General features: G+C 44.1%; 1 protein-coding gene across 1 annotated transcript in view; it reads left to right on the top strand.

Moving 5' to 3' along the window:
* The window catches only part of Slco3a1 (solute carrier organic anion transporter family member 3A1), a 281,528-nt gene extending 274,764 nt beyond the window's left edge, over positions 1-6,764 (top strand). The window contains exon 11 of the mRNA XM_075952227.1: positions 6,101-6,764. Coding sequence (XP_075808342.1) covers positions 6,101-6,177 — 77 coding nt within the window. The 3' untranslated portion in view covers positions 6,178-6,764. The remainder of the gene's footprint in view (positions 1-6,100) is intronic.
* Positions 6,765-15,079: the final 8,315 nt, after the last annotated feature.

Below are 15,079 nucleotides of genomic sequence, written 5' to 3'. Positions count from 1 at the left end.
TCTGAAGGTGTTGGTCACATTCCAAACAGGTTTCCGTTCTGTCTCGTTTTGAAAATGGATGGCTAAGAGGTTGACTGGCCTCTCTCTGCTGCTGTGTATCTCTCCAAACTGAGGCCCTGGGATGTACACTTTGTTTCATGAGATTGATTTGCTTTTTGGAAAAAAAATATAATTTTTAAGCTCTTTGTATCTTGGATTGCTTTTTTTCCCTAAAATGTTCTCAAAGACAACAAAGGAACCCAACTCCAGGGCTCATGTTTATCAACAGTTATTTATAAATTTAAAATCTCCCTCTGGCAAAATGATTTCAATGAATATTGTGCTATCTTTAAATTTTTCAATTTCTCTCATGTTATGACAGAAGAGAACATTCAATCGACTTTTAATTTTCCTTTTGATTATATTAAAAAACAACAACACTGGCATCCAAGCCCCTTGGATGTCTGGTTTTGAGTGGCATTCTGCATGAGAACTGTCCTGCTAAGATCTCCCTTGAACATACAGAAAGCAAACCTGAGAGGAACGGAGAAGATCTAAAAAATGAAATTGGAGTTCTGTCTTCTGAGGTCGTCCCTCCACCATCTTAGTTAAATGCACGCATGGATGGATGAAAAGGTCTCTGCTGTGGCTTTTGACAGATCTTTATGCCTCTTCCATGTAGACCACGCAGGTATTAGGCTCTGTGCCTGTGTTGCTTCCCACGTGTGGGAAACCTACTTTTCTTCCATTAGCTGAGGTTGTGTGCTGTCAGGGACACCTATGTCTCTGTTACTCGCTTCCCACCTCCACAAGAAAGGCCATGATGCTCTGATACCCTGGGGATAATAACAAAGCCACAGAGTGGCCAGACTCTTCTCAGAGCAAATAAAGAGCAAGAGAATCCTTTTTGGATCCCCCTAAGGATCTCACTGTTAGTGCTTAACAGCAGAATATTTTAAAAAAAAAGCCAAGAGTTCCCCCCCCCAGGAACGATTGGGGAGTTCAGGAAGGCAGGGTGACTAACAGTCATTTCCTTTTCTCTACCTCACAGTGGGATAGCTGCTCTGGGGGTGACTCTTAAGTAGGGTTGTATGTGGTACCTTATCCATTTAGATCCTCAGATCCAGTGATGCCCTGGAGTTTCTCCTCACACTGTGAAAAGCCTTCTAGGCCTGACATAACCCACAGGAATGTCCTACACAAGGACACCCACCCAGCCAATAGTCACACTGCCCCGAGGATTTTCCTAAGTATACAATTGTGATATGGTGGTCAGCTTCTCCTCTCCAGTAGCTTCTGAGGAGGCTTTTATAAAGGAACCCAGAAAGTGTAAGTATGCATGCTAACTCACAGACAAATGCTCCGAGGAAACACAATTGTTGGTCACCAGTCTGCCCATCTACTGCTTCTGGTCCTGGGGAAGAGTGGTTCTCTCACCCCCCCACCCCAGTTTGTCAACCATGGGGTGTGTCCTAAGATCTACATGACAGTTTTTAAAGCATTACTCAGTCACATTGAATAATAAATATCAGTATGTGGAAATCAACTATCTGATCATACAGATAGACAAGGATGGAATAAGGAAGCTACCATTGCTGTTTATTGGAGTCTTGCTCTGTTTTTGCTGTGTGTTTGGTTTGGTTGTGATAAGCAGAGAGATGCAAGTGAGCAGCTTTCTCCCCCTCCCCCCAGTCTAACAGATGGAAAGTATTTTCTGGCCATTACTGTTCTAGTCTGGTTATTTTGATGGATGGGCCAGCCAGCTCTCTGGCCAGAAGTCAGGAGCAGTACCAAAAATTAGAGCCTGGGCAGTTCCTCTGGATTTTCACTCACACCATTAACCTTCGCCTTTAAGTTAAGAATCCAGGTCGAATACCTAAGAGCTACCACGTTTTTCAAGACAGGTGGTCGTGAAATATATTCTGGTTTAGGAAATTTATTTGGGATCCAACCACAGCCTTTTTCCTTCTGCTTTCTCTCCTCATTCACTATGTCCTGCCTCACCCAATCCACACCAAACTCTTTCTCTCTGACTCAAAACCCAATTTCATAGGGCAGCTGACCCAAAGTGACAGGCTGTGGGTCCCAGCTCCTCTAGAGTATTACTGCCACTCATGAGCCAGGCTGGCAGTCCAAAGTTGTTGCTCGCAGGCCTTTATTAGGGACCACTTCTTTATGGAACCCCTGGAACCCCTTACTCTACATTGTCTCCCTTGTTCTTCACACCTGTAAGGAATCTTAGCTACTCCTATGCCATGGCAGGATCAACATGACCTGGTAAACCTACACGGGGAAATTCAGATAAGCAAAGATGGTTTCATACCTCAGGAGTATTTGCCTGCCTCGGAAATGAAGACAAGAGCTTAGACTTATCAGAGACCATCTATGCTAGCATAATTTTTCATTGCAGAGTTTGTTTTTCTCAAGGATATGGTGTTTGAACATGATGTATTCGTTCCTTTATCTAAACTATTGGGCTGTGTGCCACCCTATAAGCTAGGTGCATGGCTCCTCTCCTCCAAGAGCTCACAGCTCAGTAAGCTGGACAGATTTTAACACAAACAAAAGAACATTCCGAGCCAGGTCTGTCTGCATATGAGAAATGACTCAGAGCCCACTCATGCTGATAGCAAGCTTTGATTGATAGCTGCAGTAATCAAAGAGGAGAGAGAAAGAGAAGAGGGGATCCTGGAGACTAAATAACAGTGGGTGTCTCCTGGGTGCCTACTAAAAAGATGAAGGAAAAAAATCACTCCTATCACCATACACAGAGTCACCAAAGCAAGGACAACACATTACTCTTGTCCAGGACTGTCTAGTAAAATCCTTCAAACCTTTTAGGCCAGCAAACTGTCAAAACTATTTACCCCGTGTTGTCACCCCAGATCAACTCAGAGCAATAAGTGAAACAATGCCCAAGCATTGGTATTATTAATGTACCAATAAAGTTTTGTTTACAAAAACAATTAATGGCTGAAAGGAAGGTCATGGTGTGCTGAGGCAGCACTAAATGTCTTGGAGACACCATCCATTCTGAATAGGTAGGGCACATCTGGCCCCTAAATATTGGCCATAGCATTGGCTGAGTCATTTTTCCAAAGGATCCTAGAGTAGATGAACATCAATTCTAATGTCCGTGACCACAGCAATCTAATTCAAGCATCTCACTTGTTTCCAACAAGGAAGAAAGTGCCCCTTTGTTGTCCAACTTTGGAGTTGTAGGCAACTTTATTTTTCTCTTGGGTGCAGCTAAGAATTTGAACTATAGAGCCTACCATCCCTTCCAGCCTGACATTTGGCATTTCAACTAGACTGACCCAACTTTTTCCCCCTTAAATGATGGATACAGACACATGAGGGAGAAATACAGGAAATGGGGAAAGAGGAGTGGATCCAGATACCGAGTGGGTCTTCAAGCCCTTTCCCTCCTCAGCACCAACATAAAACATTGGCACTCCAGAGCTAATCAATCTGTCAGGGAGAATAATTGGTAAGCACTAGTAATAGCTAGTAATAACAGTCTCTAACATTTATTGGGTACTTACTCTGAACTAGCTGCTGGGCTGAACTGATTACATGCATTAACGCGTTTAATCTTCACACTAACCCTGTGAGGCAGGCACTATCGCTAGTTTTATTTTACAGGGGACGAAAATGAGACTTGGAAGGATTCAGAATTGGCTCAAGGTCATGAGAAAAGCCGAAATTCAAACCCAAGCATGAGTCCAAAGTGCCTCTTGGTAACCGTGATGTATGTTCCCCCCCCCCCACCAAGGTAGATATAAGGGAGCCTCATTCATTCCTTGCCTCCAGGAAATGCCTAATCTCAAAGTCTCTGCCTTAAATGAACTAGGCCTCCCACTCTTATATGCTCCCTGGTATAATAAGCAGGACACCATGGCGGCTGTATTCTGGAGAGAGTGTCTACTCTCCCTCTTAGCTATGGATGTTCTTTATCCCTTATCCCAGTGGTCCATGGATACAAGGTGTTCCACCCAAGATGAGCAGGCAGGTAAAGGGAAACAAGGAATGCCTTCTGAAATGGATCAAGAGTCCTGGAGGTTATTCTCAGTACCAGGCAGGAGCTCCCAACCCCTGCCTCCTACCAGATATGGTCACGTCCATCTCGTACGCTCAGCCGTGACTCGGGGACTCCAAGCATGTTAAACATACACCATGTCTTACTCTTTCCAGACTGCTGCCTTTGAAAAAGCCGAGCATCCAGACATTTCCATTTTTATAATAACAGCTCAAGTCGACAATCAGGGCTTGATAATAATCATACATGTTGAATATTTTTCCATAAGATAGAAGTGATTATTATTTTTGCTATGAGCAAATGGAATAATATAGCCAATTTTCGGGAGATGTGACAATCGGTAGGCTGAAATTTTTTTGCTGTCCCCTTACTGTTTTTCTTAAGTTCACGCTAATCAAATAGGAGGTGGCTCTCGCGGAGGCAAATTTGGCAAGAATGTTTTGAGTTATGATCTGAGGCCATAAAATGAAGCACAGCAGTGCAATGCAGGGAGTGCGTTAGAAGAGAACACAGCTAAAACACAGGTTGAGCTTAAATCCAGACCATAAAAGGAGAAGGGCTTGGGGGCTCTTGTTTATTGAGCCTACCAGTTGCGTGCCAGGTCCAAGGATGCAGAATCCCAGTTGACTCCAACTTATTTTAGGGATAAGATACCCCAAAGTATCTTAGGGATACTTGGGGTATCCCTAACAGGTAAGTCATTTTCCCCGTCTCTACAGATCAGAAAAGGAGGGCCAAGAAAACTCAAGTTTCCCAAGCTCACCAGCTAGTTAGGGTCATCAGGAGTCAGGACCAGGTCTTCCTGATTGCTGAACTAGGGCCCTTTCTAGTCCAGCACACAACCGCCGAAGTGGGAACCTGGAAGTCAGCAGAACATCCTTCTACAAGGAGGAGGGATGGCGAGGGGACAGGGTGCTGATACAAGACTGTCCTGTTCCCACTGTGAGTTGATAGTTTGCCAAAGAAATGAGCTAAGATCTCCTGCTAACCCAGGACCGTAAAATAAGAAAGCCGATTTTGCTCTAACAGTTAACTAGTAGAGACCTGGCAAAGCCTGCCTTCTTCCACCTTAGCCACACCAAACACTTCCCAGCCAGTTGTGCTGAGTAAGAAGCAGCCCCCATTCTCGCTCCTGCCCTGCCCCAAACAGCAGTGCCAACCCGTACGTGCACTTCCTCCATCCCATTCCTCCTCTCCCTCTGTGGAGTTGGCATTCTGACATGCTTTTGGAAAAATAATCCTCTGGGGAGTTCTTCTCCAGTGAGCTTTCCCAAGACTATAAGAACATGAACCTTGCAAAAAGTCAAGCCCAGAACATGGGCTTCTTTCTTGATGGGCCAAGTCTCAGCTTCAAAGTGCTGAGTGCAGACTGTTGCCACCTTTTAAACTAACAGGTCAAAATCGAAAGAGGACAGATCAATAGCCAGGGGTTTCTATGGTCTCCGTTTCCCTGTCCCTGAACAAAAAAAGTCACCTGTCACCATGATTGAGTCCTGCATGGCTTGCAGATTGCCACAGGGATGAGTTAAATTGTTAATACCTTTCAAATAAAGTCACAGCATCATTTATGGAGGCGTGACATTTCCTCAGACCTGGCCGCAGTGAGGAGGTTGCTTCACTTGACACGCAGTGACTGTCCGGATGAAAGGACGATGAACTGGTCCCCAATGCTACAGGAGAAAGCATGACTGTGGCTCAAGTGATTCTCTCTGGCACCCAGCCTGCTCTTTAATAAAGACATAGAGTGATTCTTGGAGTCCAAATAACACTTGGACACAAGATCAATTACTGGTGACTTCTGTAAAAGAAAAAAGTCAGGTTTGGGGTACATCTGCTCGCTCCCACAATGAGTATTGATATGAGAGTACAAATAAATATGCTTTGAGAGACTTTGAGAGATTGAGCCTGCATAGATGCTCTTGGGCTTGGAGAGAAAGCTAGCCCGTTACCGCCGTTCCTTCCTGCACATCCTTCTCACTGGAAAGCCGTGACGCTATGATGTAAGTCTAATAGAAAGTAGGAAATGAAGAAAAGATCCATCTCTTTTTTCCTCTTGGCTCTTCTTCCCTCCTTCCCCTTTAGGCACAGAGTACCAAGATATTGAGACTGAGAAAACCTGCCCTGAGTCACCTTCGGAAGACTCCTTCGTGCGAAGCTGAGGGCTGCCCTCTCTGATGGCAGAGCCTACCATTGCCGCCGCCACCACCACTACCGCTCACAGACCTCAAGGCCTGACATAGCGCTGCGCTGCCCGGGAACTCAAGGGGTCCCATGTGGATGATCCATTGTCTGGTCCTTTGAGGCTTCAAGCACAGGCCCATGACAAGGACTAAGGGGGTGTCACCTGCTCAGGAGCCCTCCAGAGGGGGCATCATTCCTAAGAAGCAAGGTTGACCTAATGTGCAAATTTCCTTTGGCCTGTCTCTCTTCTAGCTTCTGAGGGATGGCTTTCTGAGATGCTTTAGAAACCTCCCCCTTTTGGGGGATACTTCTCTGATGGAACACTCTTAACTCTTAACAGTTCCAAAGAAACCACCAGAGACCGGACTTTAACAGAAGGGTGTAAAAATCCAGGTTCCCAGAAGAGAAGAGGAAGAAAAGCACACACTTAATAGACTCTGAGCGAGTTGTCTGTATTTTTTTTTTGCAGCTTATATTTTCCAGATGAGCAGTTTAGAGATACATGATATAGAGTATATACTGTACATTTGCTGAAAATTATATTAAAAGCACTATTTTAATTCTTCCTCTGTCTCATGCTGTAAACTCTGTTGTCTTTTCCTGTGTCTCTGAGCAGAGCTAGCCTAAACAGAGCTAGCCTAACAGAGTTCGGCTTCTAGCTGAGTGTAGTCTCTATTTCTGGGCTTTCCTATGGCCCAAAAGCACAGGTTTTGGAGTCAAAACGGACCCAAATCCAGATCCTCTCCCCCCGACCGCCAGCACTTGCTACCCATATGATGCCAGTCAAGCTATCTGACATGATGGAGCCCCGGTGTCATCTGCAAAGTAAAAACATTGCTTGATGGCTTTAAGACAGCTGCACTGGCGTATAAGTGAAGATGCACGTGAAGGTCCCAAATTCAGGGCTCTGAACAAATATGGCTATTGTTTGTTGCTTCCACAACCTGATGCTGGAATTAGATTCCACTGCACTGATACAGCTGCTGTGAATGCATCAGCGGTCCTGCCCTTGACACCGCCCCCTCCAGTTTCCTCTCTTGACACCCCCCCCCCCCGTATCAGCGTGGGAGAGGGGGCAATATCGTCAGCTCAATACACCTACACTCTTCAATACGGTGTTCAATAGATACTCGGTGTCGAAACAGGCTTTGAACAACCATCCCTAGAAGCAGTAGCCTGCACTACTCTGACTGTATTCTCTTCTACCACACCCCCATCATTCACCTTCCTTTCTATCATTGTGACTCACCGTGGATGGAGCAGCAGCTGCCTTCCTATACCTTACCAAGCTTCTCCACAATAAGCTTCACTTCCACATTCTTATTCACTGGCTGGACTCCAACCTCCCATGAGCAGGTTGGGCGAGTTGATCTTGCCATTTGCCTGCACCTTAGAGATGTTCCTGTCCTGTTCATCTGTCAGCCTGGAGCTCCAGGGACAGATGCTTCCAGATCCAGTCTGTGCCTCTTATCCAGGCAAATGCCTGGATGTGTCACCTCTCCTATGGGGCTAGCTCTGATTACTCACCCGCTTTCTTCCTGCACATCCCAGCCCAGATCTTCCTCTCCATACTGGTTGTCCTTTGCAGTTAGACTCACCCACAAATAAAGCTTATAAAGCCAGCATCCCTTGAAGATTTTCCCCTCTCATCCCTGCCTTGTCTTTTTGCTCCAGACTTTAAGGAAACAATGAGTTCAAGCTTCCTTAAAGGCCTGATCACCACACCAGTGGGTCCTTGAGACTCCTCTTTAGCGTAGATCAGTTATTTATGTGATTGTTTTTAATCTTCACAAGTCAACATGATTTATCCTCTCTAGCACAAAAGTCCCAAGAAAATGCAATTTCAACATCCTCCATCCTGATGTGAAAAAATGCTGAATCAGTTGAAAAAGTGGTTAGTGTTTTCTTCCTAAGTAAGATGGCTTCACCTTCACTGGAAAGTCAGAGGAGGTGAAAGAAGGCAGAGAGATGTTGCTACCATACAACATCTACACATGTGGTACCCAGGGAGTTTCTCTTTGTTTTGCTTGTTTATTAGGGGCTTGGTGTTGTTTGGATGGTTTCCTCCCCTCTGCTTAATCTTTTTAAAACCACTCTTTCTTATTTGTAGTCAAGCGATTCCTACTACAGAGGTTAATATTACATGACAGATTAGTCCTGGAAGTTATCCGAACAATTCAGAGAAAAGAGATGGCTTAGCATAGACCCTGACAGCCATCTCTTTTTTTTAAAAGCTTATTTTTTTTAAGATTTATTTATTCATTTATTTATATTGTGTGTACAACATTCTGCCTCCATGTATGCCTGCACGCCAGAAGAGGGCACCAGATCTCATTTCAGATGGTTGTGAGCCACCATGTGGTTGCTGGGAATTGAACTCAGGACCTCTGGAAGAGCAGACAGTGCTCTTATCCACTGAGCCATCTCTCAGCCCACAGCCATCTCTTCTACAGGCCCTATGAGCAATCATGGGTGACCATGGTCTAGAACCAGATATACATTCATCCATCCTAAGATTTGTTTTTACCTTTGCCCCTGTCTCTGCTAGTCATACGCGGAAATGTTATGTTCAGCTGGATTAAAAGCAGGTTCTTCTACGGCCTCCAATGGATTCAGAGTCACTTGAGTAGCCATTTTTCAGAGTCCTTTGTTTTCTTAAAGATCGTATACGAAGCTTCTGCAGCACGTATTCTTGTCTACAGTTAATGTGTGGGGCAGAGACTGACTTCTTTTCTGGAAAGTTTTTGAAAGGTGCTGTAACCTTCCTGGGCCCCTCCAGCTGTGGAGTCTGTGGACATGCATTCATCAAAGTCCCCCATGGAGGTCAGGCTGCATCTTCTAGTACCCCGCTCCCCTATCCATTGTGCAATAATTAAGAGCTAAAATAAGGAAACCACCAAGAACACTACAGCACGTAACAAGTACAATACACTTCACAGCCCCTTGGATTTGAGCTTGAAGTGACTGAAGTCCTCCTCTACAAAGCAGAGGAAGCATTTTTCTTGTGAAGTTTCTCTGTTCCATGGCAACAAGGACCAACAGGGGCAAAGTCTTCCCAATGAAGTGGGTGTGGAGACCCTCTACATTTAAACTCCACACCCCTCCTTCTGTCCTACACTTTAAGTTCCTTGGAGAACTGTTCTGCATTGAGCAGACTATACTGTCATAAAGAAATCAGTGTTCAAAACTGGATTTTTAAAAAGCCAGAACAGCCCAAAGAAAATGTCAGTTACTGCTCCTATTTCTAAAACCATCACTACCGACCTCGAGATTTATGCCAACGATTAGATACAACACAGTGCTACAGAAGGAAACAGGACACTGGAAACTCCCAACACAACTGTGCCCGGAAACAAACTTCTGAAGGATCAATTATTGTAAGGCATTTTCTCAAAATATATCAGTGGACTGATCTTAGGATGAAAAATCGCCCAGAAAACGACTTAAGAGAGGAAGCAAAAAATGAGATTCATACAGGATTGAGGAAGGGTCTTAAAGAACACATGAGACCCCCCACTGACTCTGATTGGTCTCACGCTACACATGGTGTCCTGTGCTCCGTGGGAATATGTGTTCTCGATGGTTAATTAATTGCATTTGGATGTATGTCATCTTTAAAGTCTGGGTAAAGCTCCAACAGGAGTCTGCAAAGTTCCCCGCACACAGTAGGCACTCTGCGCTGGGAAAGCTGGATGACTCAGTGGAAAGAGCAGTGATCAATTGGTCTCCTGGTTCAGACGCTTATTACATTGCCAGGTTATCAAGCCAGCTCTCACACCGAACCTTAGGCTCTCTGTGGCCCTGAAATAGAACGTGACAGCCTACTCGGGATACATCTTGACAAGCTCAGCTATGTCTGGCCACAGTGTCCCCTGTGGGGACAAAGGAATAAATGTCATGATAAGTATCATTCTTCACCATCTAAATATAAATCAGCTCCGTGTTTCCTGTAGCCTTCTTCTACGGTGGCTTCTCGGTCAGTTCCTCAGCTTTCAGTCATTTTTACTTGATAAAGGAAATAAACTTCTGTTGTTAAGACCTAATCCTACTCATTTGGAAGCTTTGGCCTCATATTCCAGTCACACATCCCCACTCTAAGTGCAGGTCAGGCGCTCGGGGTCCTTGAGTGGAGGTGAGGTTTTCACTCACGCTTTCCTTCTCCCCCACTCCGAACTTGGCTCCAAGAGGAGGTGTGAAAGCCCAGGAGCAGTATTTGTTTCCCACACTACCTATGGCAGAACTTAATGCCTTCGCCAGCCATGGTTAGTGTGAGGGGAGACAGTCTTCACCCGGCCTGACTGAAGGGAGATTCGATCCCAAGGAGCTTGCCTTGGTTCTGGCACCTCAAGTTAACAGCCAAGGATTTCATTTCTATGCAGGAAGTACCCACTCCTGCAGTCAGAAAGCCCCCGAGGACCCTACATCTCCAATGCCATCTGAGTTGGGTAATCTAAACAGGGCCATTCCTAGTTATGTGTAGAAGTCACTTCTCAAAAGCTGTCCTTCCCTCTCTCTTCCATGGCCTCGTGTCTCCAGTGTCCTCCTGTACCACTTCATCCTATTTAGATAGTGAAAAGTCAGCCAGCTTGAGTGCTGACATGACCAATAACTACTATGCGTACACGCACACGCGCGCGCGCACGCACACACACACACACACACACTGTAAGAGCAATTGCCCTCTGAGCCCCAACCCTCAAATGCAGAGAGGGCCACTAAGCAATATTCCTCTTCATGAACATCTTACCTCTCTTCTAAGAACAGGACCTCTCATTCCTTTCTCCGGATCTTTGCATGGAAAGGGGAAGGAGAGAGATGGGCGGAAGATGTTGATAATGCCACATTTTCCAAAAGAAGTTCTCAAACTCTCTCTCAGCATGCCACAGCACTATAACGTACTGAAATCATCTAGAGAGACAGGGAAGCCAACAAAGGATAGTGATGAGAGATGTCACAACCTCAAGAGAGTCTCTCAGATAAACTGCACAGCCAGATCAATTGCACCTGAATGTCCTGCTACCATATCAACATCAGCTAGTTATTCCTGCATAGATCTGATACTTCTTCAAAGCGTATTCATTCAGCACCTGACACAGAGCCTTGTACTCTCTGTACAAGGCCCTGTACCCAAATAAGACTGTAGCCTAGAATGAGGAAGAGTGAGTCTGAGCACAAGAAAAAGACACAAGAGCCCTGAACATCCAAGGGCTCCTATGGAATAGGAGGGATGTGAGGATGATGGGATTGCAGAGAGAAGAGAATTCCAAATAATTGGCTAAGTGGGATATCTCCCATATCTCCTAGATGTAGGATGTGTATCATTCAGGACCAGTGTATGATATTAAACCTTCCGTGGAAATGAGGATATGCATTGCAGAAGTAAGAGGACCTAAGGGGACAGCAGCAATCTCATAAGCACTATGATACCTTTTAATTTTATAATTTACATCTATCTATCTATCTACCTATCTATCAATCATCTATCATCTATCTATCTATCTATCTATCTATCTATCTATCTATCTATCTATGTGTGTGTGTTAAGTACATATGTGTGGAGGTCAGAGAACAGCCTGCAGGATTCACTTCTCTCCTCCCATGTGGGTACCAAACTTAGATCATTAGGCTCACTAGCAAGCACCCTTAACCACCCCGAGCAACCTCACCAGCCCTCTACTATACAAAGACGTCACCTCGTTTTAGCACCAGCAACCTGTACAGATCATTTTGTACCAGTCTGCCAGCCTGGGATTGAATCTTGATTCCCTCATCAGTAGTGTCAAGGTCACTGTGGCCAGCCTACGAAGCCCATGAGGATTCGCGGGGTGACATACTTAGAGTACTCAGCACTAGATATTCCATCTAGAAAATGTCCAAGAGCTAGGAGATGTCTTCTCCCGCTCCCATTTCCAGATCATCTGGCTGAGGTAAAATGCAAACATGGCTAACTTGCATGAGTAAATAATTATAACAGCAATTATCTCCCTCAGGACAATTGTTTGCCATCACCATTTGCACCGACTAAAATTACATGCATAAGGAACAGAATCACCCATTGGCAGATAAACGTAATTAAACTGGGAGAATGACATCCAGTGGCTGACTGGATTAATAAAAGAAATGTATTCCCCAGAGATATTTCAGAATGCTTCTCCAAGTGGGATATTTCTTTTTAAGCTTGTTGTCTGAATTCAAATTACATATTAATTCTTTCCCGCCCCCTCCCCCCAAATCATCACGCATTCAGTCTTAGAAACATGTCCCTGTCCCTCTGAAAAGCTAGGGTTGTGACAGCCAGCCACACACAGTCGCAAATCCTCTTGATCTTTGTGTAAAAGTAGATGAGGCAGTGTTCTGGACTAATGCTCTCAGCAAATAAATATTTTATCTTGATGATGTGTTCCTTGATTTCAGTGAGGTAACCCAGACCCAAAAGAGACAGACCCTGCGTGTTTGCTTTTATACGTGGGATGCAAGCTTTTGAGCTTTACAAATACAAATAACCCCAGAACTTAGGTAGTCAGTAAAGGACCAGTGGGGAGGAAGGGGTCATCCAAGGATGGAGAAAGAGAATGTAATGCTATAAAGAGATACAGGGGAAAACAGATTGAGAATTTGATTTTCAACAGGATGCAAAGACCATGATATATGCTATAGTGCCCAAGAACACACAAAAACCAACACGAAGAATTGAAAAGACTTTAGAAACCGAGTTTATAAACTCTCTGAATTTCCCATGAATTCCCAAATAAAATGGTTATGATTATCAGGATTCAAGTTTGTGAACCCAGAGTAACAATGGCTGTTTTCCCTTCTAACAGTGTCATTGTTCTTCTACTTATGAACACGGGGCTTGGGGCTTTGTTTTTGAACCTATGTCCCCTGTTTATCACTCTAAGTGCCACAAGAGAATCGGGATGTGTTTGTCACATGAGTTTTTATGCCATTCTTCATTTGTGAATGTTGGTGGCAGTCTACAGTGGTACTCTTCTTAGGTGTTCTGAATACTTCTGTGAGGTAGAGATAAGGAAACCGTAAAACTTTATTTTAGCACCGGATAAATCCCAAAGAGGAAGAGTGTCCTTCCTACTAGTTCTGACTTTGTCCCTGTCATAAAAGAAAACAGTCTGTTTCAAGATGGCAGCCAGAGAGGACCTCAAGAGGTTACTGCCTAAAAGAACTCTTAATCACGTGTTCTTCATACAAGAAAAATCTTTGTACCCAAAGGGATTGCAGAAATCAACATGAGTGTATTTAGTATCCCTGCATACTTGGGATAGCCTTAGTGGTTAGGTCGTGCCTACCTTTGAGGATTCCAAGCTGCTTTAAAATGAGCCGGGAGAGGAAACACTTTCAGTAAAGATCAGCCAGACACAGGAGGCTGCCATTTTCAACCTTTGGAAGACATTTAATAATCCTTCTAATGTTTAACCAAACAGACTTCATCGGAAAAAAATCTTAAGTTTTTTTTTTTAACAGAAAATTATTCACCTGTTCTTGGAGCTCATGGCTACAATCCCCAGGCTCTTGGGAGACTGAGAAAAGTGGACCAAGCGTGCAAAGCCAACCTGAGCTACATCAGAAGATCCTGTCTTAAAACGTGCACCTCCAAAAAATAATAACCAGATCCCAGTTCTGTACAAATGGGCTTGCCCTTTAGACATTGGTGACCGACCATCTGTGTGAACTGATGCTCCATTTCCTGGCGGGTGTGAACTCAGAGTCAGGGTTGTGTCTTTATTTGCCCAAATCAGCACATCCTCCTGTCTTGGGCAGAGCAAGCATTGACAGATTTCTGTTACTGGGTGACTACGAATGTACTACTTGCCTCAGGCAAACCCAGACTTACATGGAAGCCATACTCCCCCAATTCATATGTGAAGGGGTTCATACTCAGGAGCAAGCGTTACAGCATTAACTGTGCTTTCTCACCCCCAGGGGCACATGTGACTTGTAAACACGCCTGCAGACAAACCTAGCAGAAATGTTATTTGTAGCCACTATAAATCATTTTCTTTTTTTTTTTAAAAAAAAAATCTTTTCATGTTATTTTTAAAGCAATCTTTTTGATTTTACATACCAATCCCAGTCTTCTCTCCTTCCCCTCCTCCAGCTCCCTCCAGCTCCCCTCCCACCCTCACCCCCTATCCACTCTTCAGAGAGGGTGAGACCTCCCATGGGGAGTCAACAAAGTCTGGCAGATCACATTGAGAGGAACCCTCAAAATCAACATGTTAACCGAGATCTCCTATTTCAAAATAAGTGGCATCCTCACAACACCAGACCAGAAAAATACATAAAAAGCCAAGAAAAGCATCCATAAAACAGACATTTGTATATGTGTGACCTAGAACATATAAAAGAAAGCATTTTGAATCTGAAGAAAAAAATCAGATTATTCAATTAATAGTTCAAAGAAACAAATTAGAAATAAATTTTATCTGTTACTGCTTGCCAAAGACAAATCCAATGCAGTAATGCATAAAAACTATAAAGATTAGGGGGAAAGAGAAGAATATTTAATTTGGGAATTTGTCAAAAGACAAAAAAATACCAAAATCCACAGATGAAAGGCAGGACAGACCTGACTATTTCAAAACTGAAGTAGCTGTATTCTCAAACCAGGCAGCTCAACGCAAGCAAGCAAGTTAAAATATCTATAAACAACAGTTATTACCAACACATATAATCTCTTTTATATATGTGAGAGAGAGAAAGACAGAGACGGGGGGGGCTGCTTAATCACACAATATCCGAGTCTGTTACTGCCCTCACCATTGCTGTAAACCTGAGAGAAAAGCTTAGGAGAAGCCACTGTGGTCCTCCACATGTTTAGACTCACTAAGCAAATAAACACAATCTTTTCAAAGGGCCCGTTTT

This window comes from Microtus pennsylvanicus, chromosome 18, assembly GCF_037038515.1.
Source record: "Microtus pennsylvanicus isolate mMicPen1 chromosome 18, mMicPen1.hap1, whole genome shotgun sequence".
Classification (NCBI taxonomy): domain Eukaryota; kingdom Metazoa; phylum Chordata; class Mammalia; order Rodentia; family Cricetidae; genus Microtus; species Microtus pennsylvanicus.
The sequence above is the reverse complement of the archived record's forward strand: the minus strand, read 5'-3'. Positions and strand labels throughout refer to the sequence as shown.